Source organism: Mesoplodon densirostris, assembly GCF_025265405.1.
Source record: "Mesoplodon densirostris isolate mMesDen1 chromosome Y unlocalized genomic scaffold, mMesDen1 primary haplotype SUPER_Y_unloc_1, whole genome shotgun sequence".
In the NCBI taxonomy this organism is placed as follows: domain Eukaryota; kingdom Metazoa; phylum Chordata; class Mammalia; order Artiodactyla; family Ziphiidae; genus Mesoplodon; species Mesoplodon densirostris.
In genome coordinates this window covers 260,252-277,741 of record NW_026778236.1, presented here as the reverse complement: position 1 = coordinate 277,741, position 17,490 = coordinate 260,252, and the positions used below count along the sequence as shown (strand labels likewise).

The 17,490-nt window shown below is 39.6% G+C and overlaps 1 protein-coding gene across 1 annotated transcript in view; it reads right to left on the bottom strand.

The window, feature by feature from the left end:
* Positions 1–7,833: 7,833 nt before the first annotated feature.
* Positions 7,834–17,490, bottom strand: part of LOC132482926 (ATP-dependent RNA helicase DDX3X-like) — a 35,951-nt gene continuing 26,294 nt past the window's right edge. Inside the window, exon 17 of the mRNA XM_060088180.1 lies at positions 7,834–9,082. Coding sequence (XP_059944163.1) covers positions 9,039–9,082 — 44 coding nt within the window. The 3' untranslated portion in view covers positions 7,834–9,038. The remainder of the gene's footprint in view (positions 9,083–17,490) is intronic.

Sequence of the window (17,490 nt, the reverse complement as noted above, 5' to 3'; positions counted from 1 at the left end):
AGTCCTGGCCTTCTTACTGGAATGTCTTCAAAAATCAAAGGTAAATTGCTCTGATACATACAGAAAATGAGTTTATGCAAAAGTATATAAAACACAAGGAGGGCCTCCCTGGTGGCGCAGTGGTTGAGAGTCCGCCTGCCGATGCAGGGGATACGGGTTCGTGCCCCGGTCTGGGAGGATCCCATATGCCGCGGAGCGGCTGGGCCCGTGAGCCATGGCCGCTGGGCCTGCGCATCCGGAGCCTGCGCATCCGGAGCCTGTGCTCCGCAACGGGGGAGGCCACAGCAGTGAGAGGCCCGCAAACCACAAAAAAAAAAAAAAAAAAAAAAACACAAGGAAACAATCCCATTACAGTAAGCAAACAGTAAAATTAAATCCAATAACCTAGAATTTAAAGTTGTAAATAAAAAAATGTTGCCTGCCATATTAGTAAACAAAGGATGTTGCTGCCATTTAGCCACTGCAGCTGCCCCCAGCAGTTTACTGCGATGGGAATCATGATGGGAAAGAACAGGATACTGGCTCTATATAGTTAAGGTGCGTATCAAAGGAATGATTTCAGTGAGCCTAGACCCTTGCATCTTCTCGTACATAAAAAAGTGCTAACTTTGTTAACTTGAGATATTGCTTTTCTTTAATTAACACTAATCTTTTGATGTTCTCACTACTTGGTATCCTGGCTCTTCCCTTACCTCTTCAGAGCAGTCTCTTCAGAGGCTGCCTCCTGGGCTTGAGTCCTCAGAAAGTCTGCCCAATAAAACATAATTCTCAACTCTTAGGTTATACATTTTTTTTCAGTCAGCAAAGAGATAGAACTTTCTGGTAAAAAAGAAACAACAGCCCCAAAATGGAATCCCTTGTGCTAAAACCTAGTCTTAAACCGAGACTTAATTGAGCTTCAGACTCTCAGGAATGTGACCTTTCATCATTCAGTCTGGAACTGCCTGGCCAGCACTAGTAAGATAATCAAACCGATAGACCCCCACCTTCACCCACAGGAAGACAACCTTGCCTGAAATAATTCTTTCTTTTGTTTGTGACTTTCTTGTCCCACCCGCTTCTGTCTTAAACAGCTTTCCTTTGTATTTGCTAGGTGGGATGCTGCTCAGTTAATGAATCCTTGAGTAAAGCCACTAGGATCTTCAAGTTTTCTCAGTTAAATTTTCTCAGTTAAATTTGGTATAACATTTCCAAAGTGCTATCTGGATTCTAAAACATGTATGTTTAAAATAAAGAAATATTTAAAATAAAGAAATTTTAAACATCGAAAAGACTTTAGATTGGATACGATTTCTTTTTTTAAAGAGAGTAAGATATTTTTAAAATGAGAATTTCACCAAAAGGAAATTATAGTCACAAAATTTAAGAAAGAAATGTACAAGTTATAAACAAGATTCTAGTTAATAAAGTATTAGTTAACTAAAAAGTAAATTTAGGGATTCCATAGGCAGAAAAATAACCTAGATACAGAAATGAGCCTGAATGGATCACTGACCTAAAGTTAAAAGTGCAAAAGTATAAAAATTCTGGAAGGAATCATAGATGAAATTCTATGTGATCCTGGGTTTCATGATGAATTTTTAGATACAACACCAAAAAGTATAATACATGAAATTAAAAAACTGATAAATTGATAAAAGTCCACACAAAAAACCTGCAAGTAAATGTTTATAATAGCCTTATTCATAAGCACTGAAAACTGGAATCAACTAAGATGCACTTTTTTTTTTTTTTTTTTTTTTTTTTTTTTTTTTTTGCGGTATGCGGGCCTCTCACTGTTGTGGCCTCCCCCGCTGCGGAGCACAGGTTCCGGACGCGCAGGCTCAGCGGCCATGGCTCACGGGCCCAGCCGCTCCGCGGCATATGGGATCCTCCCAGACCGGGGCACGAACCCGTATCCCCTGCATCGGCAGGCGGACTCTCAACCACTTGCGCCACCAGGGAGGCCCTAAGATGCACTTTAATAAGTGAATGAATGAACCAGAAAGCTATAATACATGTATACAATGGAATATTATTCAGCACTTAAAAAGGAATGAGTGGGCTTCCCTGGTGGCACAGTGGTTAAGAATCCGCCTGCCAATGCATTGGACACAGGTTCGAGCCTTGGTCTGGGAAGATCCCACATGCTGCAGAGCAACTAAGCCCATGCACCACAACTACTGAGTCTGCGCTCTAGAGCCCACGAGCCACAACTACTGAGCCCACATGCCACAACTACTGAAGCCCGAACGCCTAGAGCCCGTGTTCCGCAACAAGAGAAGCCACTGCAATTAGAAGCCCATGCACTGCAACGAAGGATAGCCCCTACTCCCCGCAACTAGAGAAAGGCTGCACAGCAACGAAGACCCAACGCAACCAAAGGTTAATTAACTAATTAATTAATTAATTATAAAAATATTTTTTAAAGGAATAAGTTATCAAGCAATGCGTACATAGATGAGTCTTAAATTTCTATGGTAAAAGAATTCAGTATGGAAGGGCAACTTACTATATGATTGCACTTTTATGACATTCTGGAAAAGACAAAACTACAGAGACAGTGTTCCCCAGGGGTTTGGAATGGGGAGAAGGTTGAACAGAGAAAACAGTGGGGTTATTTTTGGAGATGAAACTATTCTGTATAATTCTATAATGGTAGTTAATGACACTATGCATTTGTCAAAACTTATAGTATTTTGCAGCACAAAAGGAGAATCTTTATGTTTGTATATACACACACACAAATATTTAGGTGTCAGAAGAGGTTTGTGTGTAATGCAAAGTGCCAGGAAAGACTCTAACTGTATTGCAAAAGTGTGAAACAACCACACTGAAGAGAGAAGAGGGAATTGCTTACCTAAGTAACTTTGGAAATGAGGTGGGGTCTGTAAAACTAAAGGCAAAAGGAACTGTACAGAAACAACAATGTACTGTAGTTGATAAAGTTGCTTCCCATGGGAGTACAGGTTAACAATTTTGAAACCACTATATGGGTATACTGAAATTAAACAATTAAGCAAATAGATGGTGAAATAGTAGGCACCAGGGTCTCACTACTGGAGTGAGAGTTTACAGATAAGCAAAATGAGGAGGCTTGAATGATCTCTATGATAATTGATTAGAGCTGGACATATAATTATGAACTTTTAGCTTAATTCAAGGTATCTTAATAGGGATATAAAGTAATTGTAGATACAGGTATATGCCCAACATAATTTTCACATATATATTTCCTTGCTCTCTAAGGATAGGGCGACTAGAAACTGTGACTAGTAGCAATAGCACCCCCAGTACCTGGATCTTGGTTTCTAATATTATTCTCTAGTAAAAGGATATTTGGCTCCTTGGAAAATTGGGTGATTAAAGACTGGGGCAGGAAATATATGAGACAATGAGATGAGTCTTGAATATCTAGCATTAGCAAAAAGTAAAGAAATGCTAAAATCAAAGATGAAAATATGTCAAAAAGTCACAGGAGCCAGCAGAAAAAGTTGCCAATACTCCAAGCATGAACAATTTAAGCAATAAAATAAATATAGTAGTATGGATTAAAACTCAAAATACTAAGTAAATATGAATCCATATTAATATAAATAAAAGATTAAATAAATAAATGTGGATAAATAGACAAATTTGTGCAGATGAATTTTAAATAATGTATTGGAAATACTCTTACTTCAGGAACCTGGAACATTAACTCCATATTCTACTCTTTACTTGAACTGGTAACATGTCAACACAAGTAGACTGTGACAGGTTATGCATGTCAAATGTAGTACCTACAGCAACACCAAAAAAAAAAAAAAAGAAAGAAAAAACTACATAAATCTATAAATTTATTTATAAATAAACCAAAATACAAATCTAAGCAAAGTTCAAATCACATACTGTATAAATTGATGTATATAACTTCTTGCAATGACAAATTTTAGAAATGGGGACAGATTAGTAGGTACTGGGATGAGAAGTATGGTGGGTGTTCCTGTTTGGGGGTTGTGAGATGAAGATCTTTGTGGTGATAGAATACATTTTAAATATATATATAATATATATATACTTTTTTTTTTATACTTCTGTATCTTGATTGCTGTCCTGGTTACACAAATCTACATGTGTGATAAAATGGCATAGGGCTCTGTGCACATCAGTTTCCCAGTTTTTATATTGTTCTGTAATGTATGTAAAATGTATTCACTGGAAAACAGAATAAAGTGTACATCTATATCATGTTTATAACTTCCTGAACATTTATAATTATTTCAAAATAAAAAGTTTTAGAAATGAAACAAAAGGCCAGTACAAATTGTATTAAAACCTGAATTGAACATTCTTACTATGTTTACAGTAGTATAATTTTGGGAGGAGGTACCACAAAGTTGTTCTATGTTTTAGTACTAGAAATGTCAACTATGGTACTGTCAGTTGACAGGTATTCAAATAGGTCTTCTATTAGTTCACAACTCCTAATTTTTCCTGATGTGATTTCTCCATAACTCTAAAGAATCATATTAACAACTGTATTTATCCCAAATATAGATCAACCTTTGTTACCTCCAACAAGGCTAAGCAGTGAGATCTAAATTAAAATCCAAAAGATTCAGGTGTACCACTACAGAATGGGGTATTACAGGGAATACCCCATTATAAAGAGAAAGCCACCTCCTTTCCTTTATAAAACTTTCATACTCTGCCTCACAATTGTTATTATCACACTTAGGGGTTAATAACCTCAAAACAGTGTCAATATTCTAAAAACAAATGCTATGTGGAATCCTCCTCTTACTGTCTTTGTTAAAGCTGGCAGTTTTAATGCAGTTTTGTTTTATTTATCCTAGAAAAGTATGTCAAAGACTAGGAAAGGTTTAGACAATAGCAACAGTGTTCAACAGAATATACAGTAGAGACTTTTTTCCTTGGTGGGGGGTGGGTGTGGAACCAGATTATAGAATGAAAACAGCACATTTCTGGTAGTATGACATATTAGAAGCCCTGACTGAATATGCCAATTGAAAAATGTAAAACACTGGAGAAAGTATTTTTAAAATCCTCTTAAAACATATTTTTGTGCTTCTCTGATAGGAGTAGTAGGAATTTTCAGATCTCCAGCTTATCTGAACAGTATCTCAAATTTAATATATTAAAGAGTATTTACCAGCAAATGTGCATCATGTGGAGAATTCCTCATCTCTATCAATGACAAATGCAACCTTAATTGTTTAAGGAAATACGCTTGGAGATATCCTCAACAGTCTATCACACTTCATATTCAGTCAGGAGATACTGCTGTCTCTAACCTCAATCTAAATGTGGAGTGTTCCTATGGAACGTTTACTAGGCTGAAAACTGGAAAGAAAAGAAACAATTACATTAGGACATATGTTTTTAAAGGAGGCACAGTACAAATCCAGACAAAGCATAGACGCTCACAGCACAGTTCAAAATTATAGCAGTTTGATTCTGAGATACTATTCCAGGGGAAACAGCTTTGTGATATTGTTCTTTGTGTTGCTTAGGGTATGCGCTGACTCTGTAATGGCTCACTACAAATATATATGAACGCCATTTTTGCTTTTAAGAAAAAAGGCAAAAATTCTCTTCAGATTTCTTTCATTGGTGAAAACAGATACTAATGTAGGTATTTCATAAATGCAGAATGGCCTAAAGCAAACTTCTAGAAAGGGGGTCCCTCTGTATTTAGAACCCAGTACTTCCTGGAATTTACATTGTCATCACCCTGTATGAGCCAAATGTCATTTCTAGGTCAGATTACAATACGGTACTAATTGGTTTCCCTGCTTTCATTCCTGCTCCTTACAACCTCCTGTCAGTGCGGTACCCAGGGAGACTTTCAACTTTACAGAGGTCTTTTCACTTCCCTTCTCAAATCCTTCAGAGATTCCCCATCTCAGAGTAAAAGCTAATATTCTTACAATGGCCTACAAGACTTTACATGTGCCCCTATTTAAATCTGTAAACTCATCTCTTTTTCCTGATCATTCTTGACCTACTTGTTTTTTCTTGGACACAGCGAGGGATACTTATGCCTTAGAATCTTAATACTGATTCTTCTTTCTTCCTAATGTCCATGTAGATGTCACATCAACTCCTTCAAATCTTCATGCAAATTCTTCCTATTCAATTAGGTCTATACCTACTCTAGTTAAGTGACAGTCCTCCCATTTTCTCTCATAAATTCCAGTTCTCTTTTTACAATGATCCACTTTTGTTCTTCTTGTTATAGTTTATCAATTTCTTACTTTAATTTTGTACATTATTCATTTTCTGTCTCTTCACACTAGAATGTAAGCTCCTCTAGTACCATGATCTTCATATTGTTCATTCATATACCAAAAGCACATTGAATAGTGCCTGGCACACAATAGGAGTTCAAGAAATATTTATTTATAAGCAAATTAATCCCAAAGGCAAAATTGATTGAGGATTCTTGTGAAGTAAGTTAATAAGGTACAACGTTCACTGTGAGACTCTTTGCTGAATAATGAGGAATTTTATTTTTTATTATTTTTTAAATATATATATATATTCTTTTTTTTAAAGGGCTGGTGAGGTGTGGTGGACTCTCAGAGCCAGGCTGTAAAATCCAGACCCATTTTTGGCTTTGTTGTGGCCCGTAGCAATCTTTCATTGTGGTGTGTGGCCTTCTCTCTAGTTGTGGTGCATGACCTCTGTAGTTGCGATGTGCAGGCTTAGTTCCCCCATGGCAAGTGCGATCTTAGTTCCCCTGTCAGGGATTGGACCTATGTCCCTTGCATTGCAGGACAGATTCTTAAGCACTGGACAACCAAGGAAGTCCCTAAGGACAAATTTTAACTTCCACTTTTATGACTCTATGATATGCAGATACCAAGATTTAAAACGGAAACACTCTAAAACTAGGAGGTTAACAGCAATACCCTGAACAATAATACCCTGAACAAAAAGGTGAGAGAGAAAGAAGCTAAAAGCTTGCTGTCACTCAGGTTTTTTACTTGAATTCATAATTATGTGATGTATATTTAGGGACAGAATTTTGTTTAGTATCCACATCACTGGCAGAAGAGAATGTATGAGAAAAACAGAGAGAAACAATAGTGTAAATGACGGTCCAAGAACAATGGGTAAGAATCGTCCATAACTGATATCGTTGGGAAGTCCAACAAATTTCAAGCAAGGTAATGTATAAAGAAATTCTCATTGTTACCACATAGTGAAACTGCAATAAGTCAAATGACAGAGATCTTAGTAACTATTCTAAAAAATAATAAAATAGCAGATCCTACAAAAAATAACCATGGGGATTTCCCTGGTGGCACAATGGTTAAGAATCTGCCTGCCAATGCAGGGGACACGGGTTCCAGCCCTGGGCCAGGAATATCCTACATGCCAAGGAGCAACTAAGCCCACGTGCCACAACTACAGAAGCCCTTGCGCCTAAAGCCCGTGCTCCACCACAAGAGAAGCCACCACAATGAGAAGCTTGCACACCAAAACGAAGAGCAGCCCCCCCTCGCCACAACTAGAGAAAGCCTGTGCGCAACAACGAAGATACAATGCAGCCAAATATAAATTTAAAAAAATTTTTTAAAATAAAAACTAGCAATGAAATGAATGCATGGCTGTTTAACAGCAAAAATTGACAATGAGAAGATAGAATAATAATACCTGTAATGGAAAGAGAAAGAGAGACAGAGAAACTGACTCTAACTAGAATTCTGTATCAAACAGAACTTTTTTTCACCCAGATAAAAACCATCAAGGGACCAAGCAGGAGAAATTCAAATGATTGTCAATGAAAATAATCAATAACCAATCCATAATAAGAATTGAGGAGAGTTTTATTTCAGCCAAACTGAGCCTAGAGCCCATGTGACAGCTTCTCAGATAACTCTGAGGAATTGCTCCAGAGAAGCATGGTTTTCAGCCCAGTTTTATTTCTTGTCAGAACAAAAAACATCAAACATGTCAGGGGTACATTCCTTCAAGGTTTAAAAAAAATACATAAAAATAAAAGGTCAGCATGTACACAGTGAGTCAGTACAGCACCTGGCACCTGGGGAAAAATTCTTATAACAGTTTTACTGAGATATAATTCACATGGCAAGCCAATCATTTAAAGTATATAATGCAATGGCTTCTTTCAGCCTATTCAGAGAGTAGTGCACGTATCGCCACAATGTATCTATCTATTTATTTACTTATTTATATTTAAGTACAGTTGATTTACAATGCTGTGCCAATCTGTGTAATATAGCAAAGTGACTCAGTTATACACATAGAGACATTCTTTTTATGTATATATTCTTTTCCATTATGGTTTATCCCAGGAGATTGGATATAGTTCCCTAATCTTTATGTTTAACATGGACATTTGTTATGTCTGGTCAATGCATCCGTTTCTTTAATAATTAAAGCATATATTGAAAGTATATGTGATAGGCCACAAACATAGTTAGAAAAGATATATTCTGAAAAGTTAACAATTTAATTGATTTCAGAATAAACAGCCAACCTCAGAAGTGCTGACCTCAAGTCAATTGAATCAACGGCTTAAAATTTTTCCCACAAAGAAACACATCATATCCATAGAGCGCTACCATTGTGTAATACATAATATTTAAGGAATAATTAATTCTAGTCTTGTTACTGAGCAAGGCTTCCTGCCTGGTGTAGAAGACAATATTTTTACGTTTGAGAAAATAAAGAGCTTTATTTCATGGTCCATCAGGGAGGAGACAGGAGGCAGGGCTCAAATCTGCCTCCCTAATCTGAGGTTTGGTTAAAGTTACATAAGTTAGGGAAAGCAAATTGGTGTATGGAAGTGCTGGTGGTGCAGATTTTGACTGGAGGAATTTAAACTTGGTCATTTATGGTAAGGTACGGAATGGTGGGTTTCTGCCCTACATCTTCCTGAACAACAGACCCCTTTTTTCTGAAAGAGTTCCAGCAGTCAGGTTCCAGTCATGTTTCAGTTTTCTTGGTTGTGTAGGGAGGAAATGTGGGTTCCAAGGGTTAACTGAGGAGGGTTTTCCTTCTCTGTGTATGCCCAGGTTACATGCCTAGCAGGTTTGGCTTTGCTGCATCTGCAAGACAACTAGACGTCCTGTAATAGACACAATAGGATCAGTTTGAGCTGGTCTCTTGGTTATAGTTTTATACAAAATTCTTCCAGAGAATAGAAGAGGGAGTTATCATTACCAATTTTAAAAGATTAATGAGACTTTAATAGATAAATAGATTATTAAAATCCTTAACTAATTATTAGCAAACTTTACTCAAATTTTTTTCAGCATTTGAACATTCATTAATATAAAATCAGTGCCATTTCTTTAATAAGCAAAGTTGTTGAAAAGATCTGACACTTATTTTATGGGAAATGGCTAAGTTTAAGAAAAATAAGAAAGATGAAAAATGAATAAAGAAAAACCTTTGTGGCTGGGATGATTATGGGATTGTTCTTCAGCTGAGATGGTATAAGGTATGCATTCTATGACAGAGGAAAAAAATTTCTTTTTTTGGCCGCACCACAGGGCTTGATCAATCAACCAGGGATTGATCCTGGGCCCTCAACAGTGAGAGCACAGAGTCCTAACTACTGGACTACCAGGGAATTCCCAACAGAGGAAAAAACTTTAATTTAGAGATCCAGTTCCTAGGGAAATAGTAAAATTGATTAAAATGGAGATGCACCCTGATAAAGTTCTTTTTTTTCACATTTTCACATTTTTATTGGAGTATAAATGCTTTACGATGTTCTGCTAGTTTCTGCTGTATGACAAAGTGAATCAGCTATATCTTGACACAGTTCTTACGTCTAGCAAAACTGAAAATAAAAACTGCTTTGAGACTCCTGAAATTGAGTTCCATAAGCCCCAGCCAAGGTACTGGAAAAGATACAATATTTCATCTTCAATTTTTAAAAAAAGGTGAGAAATGCTATAAGAGGAAAGACTAGCAGCCTTCCGGGGAGTTTTTTCTTCTCAGAATTACTCATCAAGAAGCTATTTCTGTGACTCTGGCTGAATGAAAAGACATGTTTAGGTTAATAAAGTAGTCACTTTTGCAGAGATAAAAATTTCATAGGAAGGACAAGTATAACATCTGTAAAACTAGATAAAAGGAAGAGTGTGTTTTACATTTAAGAAAAGGAAAACTGCAGAATTCCATCAGAAGTACGGGGAATACAAAGAGTCTTGATCTGACTATATGATAATCAACAACAATTATCAAATATAATGGTTTTTGGGCTTCCCTTTTGGTGCAGTGGTTAAGAATCAACCTGCCAATGCAGGGTACACAGATTCGAGCCCTGGTCAGGGAAGATCTCACATGCTGCGGAGCAACTAAGCCCGTGAGCCACAACTACTGAGCCTGTGCTCTGGAGCCCACAAGCCACAATTACTGAACGTGCGTGCAGGTTACAATTACCAAAGCCCGCCTGCCAAGAGCCCGTGCTCCACAACAAGAGAAGCCACCACAATGAGAAGCCTGAACACCTCAACAAAGAGTAGCTGTTGCTCACCACAGCTAAAGAAAGCCCGCGCGCAGCAACGAAGACCCAACACAGTCAAAAATAAATAAATAAATAAATAAATAAATAAATAAAATTTTAAAAATATAATGCTTTTGACATAGGTCATAGTTATTGCAGTATTTAAAAGATCCCTGATGGGACTTCCTTGGTGGTCCAGTGTTTAGGGCTCTCTGCTTCCATTGCAGGGGGCCCAGGTTCAATCCCTGGTTGGGGAGCTAAGATCCCGTAAGTCCCATGGCACGACCTAAATAAATAAATAAAATTAAAGATCCCTGATTACCTTGGCCCCAGCTTTAATATTGCTGGAAGATAGAATAATGTGATGAAAGCTGTCATGGATATATTGCCTTCAGTCTGCAAGATGAGACTTCAAAATGGTAAAAATAGTAGAATAATTCAGAAAACATCTACAAAAAGTCCATCACAATATTGTAATTCTGGTCCTAGAAGAGTAAAAGACATTTGTTGGTAGCTGAAAACCAGAATAAAAGAGAGGAGATCAAGCTGGTGCCATTAGATTTCTTTTAGAATATTATAAAAATTAGGTGGCTCTACCATGCCTTTAAACCACATAAAAACAAAAACTCCACAACAGATGTGCTTTTTTTCCCCGCCAGTTTTAAGAAACTAGAAGAGAAAAAACATTTAAAAGATAAAATCATCTTTGCAAAAGATATATAACCCAAGAAGGTGAAGGTTGTTGTAGGAAGGGGACCAAGTTTTCTTGCCTTAATACTCTACCCACCCCTCTCCACCCCACCTTATCCCTCACAACCCTGACTCCCCTACAGGGGATCCAACTCCATTTGCAAAAATATTGGCAATGAGGAAAACTCTCTTGTCTTACTTGATTTGGACCATAATGTGCTCTTCTGCCTAAACTCATGGATGAATGCTTTAATGGACAATTAAACTAGGCTGGATGGGAATGCTGTTGTGGATGGTGTTAAAAACTTGCTTAAAAATAAGAACCTTGGGGGCTTCCCTGGTGGCGCAGTGCTTAAGAAGTCTCCTGCCGATGCAGAGGACACAGGTTCGAGCCCTGGTCCAGGAAGATCCCATATGCTGTGGAGCACCTAATCCCCTGCACCACAACTACTGAGCCTGCACTCTAGAGCCCACAAGCCACAACTGCTGAAGCCCACTCACCACAACGAACAGTAGCCCCCACTTGCCGCAACTAGAGAAAGCCTGCACAGCAACAAAGACCCAACGCAGCCAAAAATAAACAAATAAAATAAATTTATTTAAAAAAAAAGAAACAACAATTTGCATTCAAGTGCAATAGATTTCAATATACATTTTCTGTGTTTCAACAAGTTTAAGTGTACTTGTATACTGCCACACTTTTGTTAGATCTAGATTTGCTGCTGTTTATTAGCATTTTTACTTATGATACTTGATGATATAATTTCTCTCATTGAAGTTTAATCCAAAAATGATCTTACAAAAATAGTGGGTCCATGACTGATAGTGCATGGTCGATTAACCCTGTTAACATTTGAAGCCCAGTGAAATTTTTAGAATCACCTGAGCTATTGACATCAGAGATGCCCCACAGGCTACTAAAAGTTAAACTGCTGTTTTCTGCTTGAGCCTAAGATAAAATAAGAAGCAGAATGTAGGGAGGCCCTGGGAAGATGGCGGAAGAGTAAGATGCGGAGATCACCTTCCTCCCCACAGATACATCAGAAATTCATCTACACGTGGAACAACTCCTACAGAACACCTACTGAACGCTGACAGAAGACCTCAGACCCCCCAAAAGGCAAGAAACTCCCCACATACCTAGATAGGGCAAAAGAAAAAAGAATAAACAGAGACAAAAGGATAGGGACGGGACCTGCACCAGTGGGAGGGAGCCGTGAAGGAGGAAAGGTTTCCACACACTACAAGCCCCTTCGCGGGCGGAGACTGCATGTGGCAGAGGGGGGAAGCTTCGGAGTAGCGGAGGAGAGCACAGCAATAGGGGTGCGGAGGGCAAAGCGGAGAGATTCCGGCACAGAGGATCGGTGCCCTCAGGCACACACCAGCCCGAGAGGCTTGTCTGCTCGGCCGCCGGACCGGGCAGGGCTGGGAGCTGAGGCTCGGATATCGGCTTTCAGTCGGAGCGCAGGGAGAGGACTGGGGCTGGCGGCAGGAAGAGAGCCTGAGGGGGTTAGTGCACCACGGCTAGCCTGGAGGGAGTCCGGGGAAAGGGTCTGGAGCTGCCGAAGAGGCAAGAGGCTTTTTCTTCCCTTTTGTTTCCTGGTGCGCGAGGAGAGGGCATTAAGAGGGCTGCTTTGGGAAGCGCCGGAGACGGGCGCGAGCCGCGGCTGAAGGCGCGGACCCCGGAGATGGGCGTGGGACGCTGGGGCTGCCGCTGCCGCCGCCGCGGGGCCTGTGTGCGAGCGCGGGTCACTGTCCACCCCGCCTTCCGGGGGGCCTGTGCACCCCGCCACTGCCGGGGTCCCGGAACCCGGGGACGGCTTTCCGGAGAAAGCGCACGGAGCGCCTCGGTCTGGTGCAACGTCACGCCAGCCTCTGCCGCCGCAGGCCCGCCCCACTCTGCGCGCCCCTCCCTCCCCTCTGCCTGAGTGAGCCAGAGACCCCACATCAGCGGCTCCTTTAAACCCGTCCTGTCTGAGCGAAGAACGGACGCCCTCCGGCGACCTACGCGCAGAGGCGGGGCCAGGTCCAAGGCTGAGACCCGGGAGCTGTGAGAGCAGAGACAGGGAAATCTCTCTGTGCAGCCTCGGAGGCAGCGGATTAAAGCTCCACGGTCCATTTGATGTGCCCTGCGTCTGTGGAGTGCATGAATGGACAGCGAATCATCCCAAATTGAGGAAGTGTACTTTGAGGACAAGATTTAAGACTTTCCCCCCTTTTCCTCTTTTTACAACGAATTATCCCAAATTAAGGAGGTGGACTTAGAGAGCAAGATTTCAGACTTCTCGCCCTTTTCCTCTTTTTACAACGAATTATCCCAAATTGAGGAGGTGGACTTGGAGAGCAAGATTTTTGATTTTTCCCCCTGCTCTCTTTTTGTGAATGTGTATGTGTATTCTTCTGTGTAAGATTCTCTCTGTATAGCTTTGCTTCCACCATATGTCCCAGGGTTCTATCGGTCCGTTTTTTTTTTCAATAATTACTTTTAAATTTTAATAACGCTACTATATTTCATACTTTATTCTATTTTACTTTACCTGCTCTTTTTTTCCTACCTTCCCTTCCTCCCTCTTTCCCTCCCTCTGCCAATCCTTTCCTTCTCTTTCTTTCCTTCCTCCCTCCCTCCCTCCCTCCTGTCTTTCTTCCCTTCCTCCCTCCCTCCCACCCCTCTTCCTTTCACTCTTTTTCTTTCCTTCCTCCCTCCCTCCCTGCTTCCTTTCACTTTTTCTTTCCTTCCTCCCTCCCTCCTTTCCTTCCTCCCTCCCTCCCACCCCTCTTTCACTTTCTTTTTCTTTCCTTCCTCCCTCCCTCCCTCCCTCCTGTCTTTCTTTCTTTCTTTCCTTCCTCCCTCCCTTCCTTGGTTCTTCCATTCACTCTTCCTTTTTCTTTCATTCCTCCCTCTCTCCCTCCTTTCTTTCTTTCCATCCTTCCTCCCTCCCTCCCTCCCTTTCTTCCTTTCTTCCTTCCTTCCTTTCTTTCCTTCTTCCTTTCTTTCTCTCTCTCTCTCTTTCTTCTACTAATTCTTTCTTTCTACTTTTTCTCCCTTTTATTCTGAGCCGGGTAGATGAAAGGCTCTTGGTGCTGCAGCCAGGAGTCAGTGCTGTGCCTCTGAAGTGGGAAAGCCAACTTCAGGACATGGGTCCACAAGAGACCTCCCAGCTCCACATAATATCAAGCAGCAAAAATCTCCCAGAGATCTCCATCTCAACACCAGCACCCAGCTTCAGTCAACGACCAGCAAGCTACAGTGCTGGTCACCCTATGCCAAGCAACTAGAAAGGCAGGAACACAACCTCACCCATTAACAGAGAGGCTGCCTAAAACCATAATAAGGCCATAGTCACCCCAAAACACACCACCAGACGTGGACCTGTCCACCAGAAAGACAAGATCGAGCCTCAAGCACCAGAACACAGGCATTAGTCCCCCCCACCAGGAAGCCTACACAACCTGCTGAAACAACCTTAGCCACTGGGGACAGACACCAAAAACAACGGGAACTACGAATCTGCAGCCTGCAAAAAGGAGACCCCAAACACAGGAAGATAAGCAAAATGAGAAGACAGAAAAACACACAGCAGGTGAAGCAGCAAGATAAAAACCTACCAGACCTAACAAATGAAGAGGTAATAGGCAGTCTACCTGAAAAAGAATTCAGAATAATGATAGTAAAGCTGATCCAAAATTATATTTCCAAGATTCATAATCTTGGAAATAGAATAGACAAAATGCAAGAAACAGTTAACAAGGACCTAGAAGAACTAAAGATGAATCAAGCATCGATTAAAAACACAATAAATGAAATGAAAAATACTCTAGATGGGATCAATAGCAGAATAACTGAGGCAGAAGAACGGATAAGTGAGGTGGAAGATAAAATAGTGGAAATAACTGATGCAGAGCAAAATAAAGAAAAAAGAATGAAAAGAACAGAGGACAGTCTCAGAGACCTCTGGGACAACATTAAACTCACCAACATTCGAATTATAGGGGTTCCAGAAGAAGAAGAGAAAAAGAAAGGGACTGAGAAAATATTTGAAGAGATTATAGTTGAAAACTTCCCTAATATGGGAAAGGAAATAGTTAATCAAGTCCAGGAGGCACAGAGAGTCCCATACAGAATAAATCCAAGGAGAAATATGCCAAGACACATATTAATCAAACTGTCAAAACTTAAACACAAAGCAATCCTATTAAAAGCAGCAAGGGAAAAACAACAAATAACACACAAGGGAATCCCCATCAGCTTAACAGCTGATCTCTCAGCAGAAACTCTACAAGCCAGAAGGGAGTGGCAGGACATAATTAAAGTGATGAAGGAGAAAAAATTTCAAACAAGATTACTCTACCCAGCAAGGATCTCATTCAGATTTGATGGAGAAATTAAAACATTTACAGACAAGCAAAAGCTGAGAGAGTTCAGCACCACCAAACCAGCTTTACAGCAAATGCTAAAGGAACTTCTCTAGGCAAGAAACACAACAGAAGGAATATACCTACAATAACGAACCCAAAGCAATTAAGGAAATGGGACTAGGAACATACATATCAATAATTACCTTAAATGTAAATGGACTAAATGCTCCCACCAAAAGACACAGAGTGGCTGAATGGATACAAAAACAAGACCCATATATATGCTTTCTACAAGAGACCCACATCAGACCTAGAGACACATACAGATTGAAAGTAAGGGGATGGAAAAAGATATTCCATGCAAATGGATATCAAAAGAAAGCTGGAGTAGCAATTCTTATATCAGACAAAACAGACTTTAAAATAAAGACTATTAGAAGACACAAAGAAGGACACTACATAACGATAAAGGGATCGATCCAAGAAGAAGATATAACAATTGTAAATATTTATGCAGCAAATATAGGAGCACCTCAATACATAAGGCAAATACTAACAGCCATAAAAGGAGAAATCAACAGTAACACAATCATAGTAGGGGATTTTAACACCCCACTTTCACCAATGGACAGATCATCCAAAATGAAAATAAATAAGGAATCACAAGCTTTAAATGATACATTAAACAAGATGGACTTAGTTGATATTTATAGGACATTCCATCCAAAAACAACAGAATACACATTTTTCTCAAGTGCTCATGGAACATTCTGCAGGATAGATCATATCTTGGGTCACAAATCAAGCCTTGGTAAATTTAAAATTGAAATTGTATCAAGTATCTTTTCCGACCACAATGCTATGAGACTAGACATCAATTACAGGAAAAGAGCTGTAAAAAATACAAACACATGGAGGCTAAACAATACACTACTCAATAACGAAGTGATCACTGAAGAAATCAAAGAGGAAATGAAAGAATACTGAGAAACAAATGACAATGGAGACACGACGACCCAAAACCTATGGGACGCAGCAAAAGCAGTTCTAAGGGGGAAGTTTATAGCAATACAATCCCACCTTAAGAAACAGGAAACATCTCGAGCAAACAACCTGACCCTGCACCTAAAGCAATTAGAGAAAGAAGAACAAAAAACCCCTAAAGCTAGCAGAAGGAAAGAAATCATAAAGATCAGATCAGAAATAAATGAAAAAGAAATGAAGGAAACGATAGCGAAGATCAATAAAACTAAAAGCTGGTTCTTTGAGAAGATAAACAAAATTGATAAACCATTAGCCAGACTCATCAAGAAAAAAAGGGAGAAGACTCAAATCATAGAATTAGAAATGAAAAAGGGGAAGTAACAACTGTCACTGCAGAAATACAAAAGATCATGAGAGATTACTACAAGCAACTCTATGCCAATAAAATGGACAACCTGGAAGAAATGGACAAATTCTTAGAAATGCACAACCTGCCAAGACTGAATCAGGAAGAAATAGAAAATATGAACAGACCAATCACAAGCACTGAAATTGAAACTGTGATTAAAAATCTTCCAACAAACAAAAGCCCAGGACCAGATGGCTTCACAGGAGAATTCTATCAAACATTTAGAGAAGAGCTAACACCTATCCTTCTCAAACTCTTCCAAAATATAGCAGAGGGAGGAACACTCCCAAACTCATTCTACGAGGCCACCATCACCTTGATACCAAAACCAGACAAGGATGTCACAAAGAAAGAAAACTAAAGGCCAATATCACTGATGAACATAGATGCAAAAATCCTCAACAAAATACTAGCAAACAGAATCCAAAAGCACATTAAAAGGATCATACACCATGATCAAGTGGGGTTTATTCCAGGAATGCAAGGATTCTTCAATATATGCAAATCAATCAATGTGATACACCACATTAACAAACTGAAGCAGAAAAACCATATGATCATCTCAATAGATGCAGAGAAA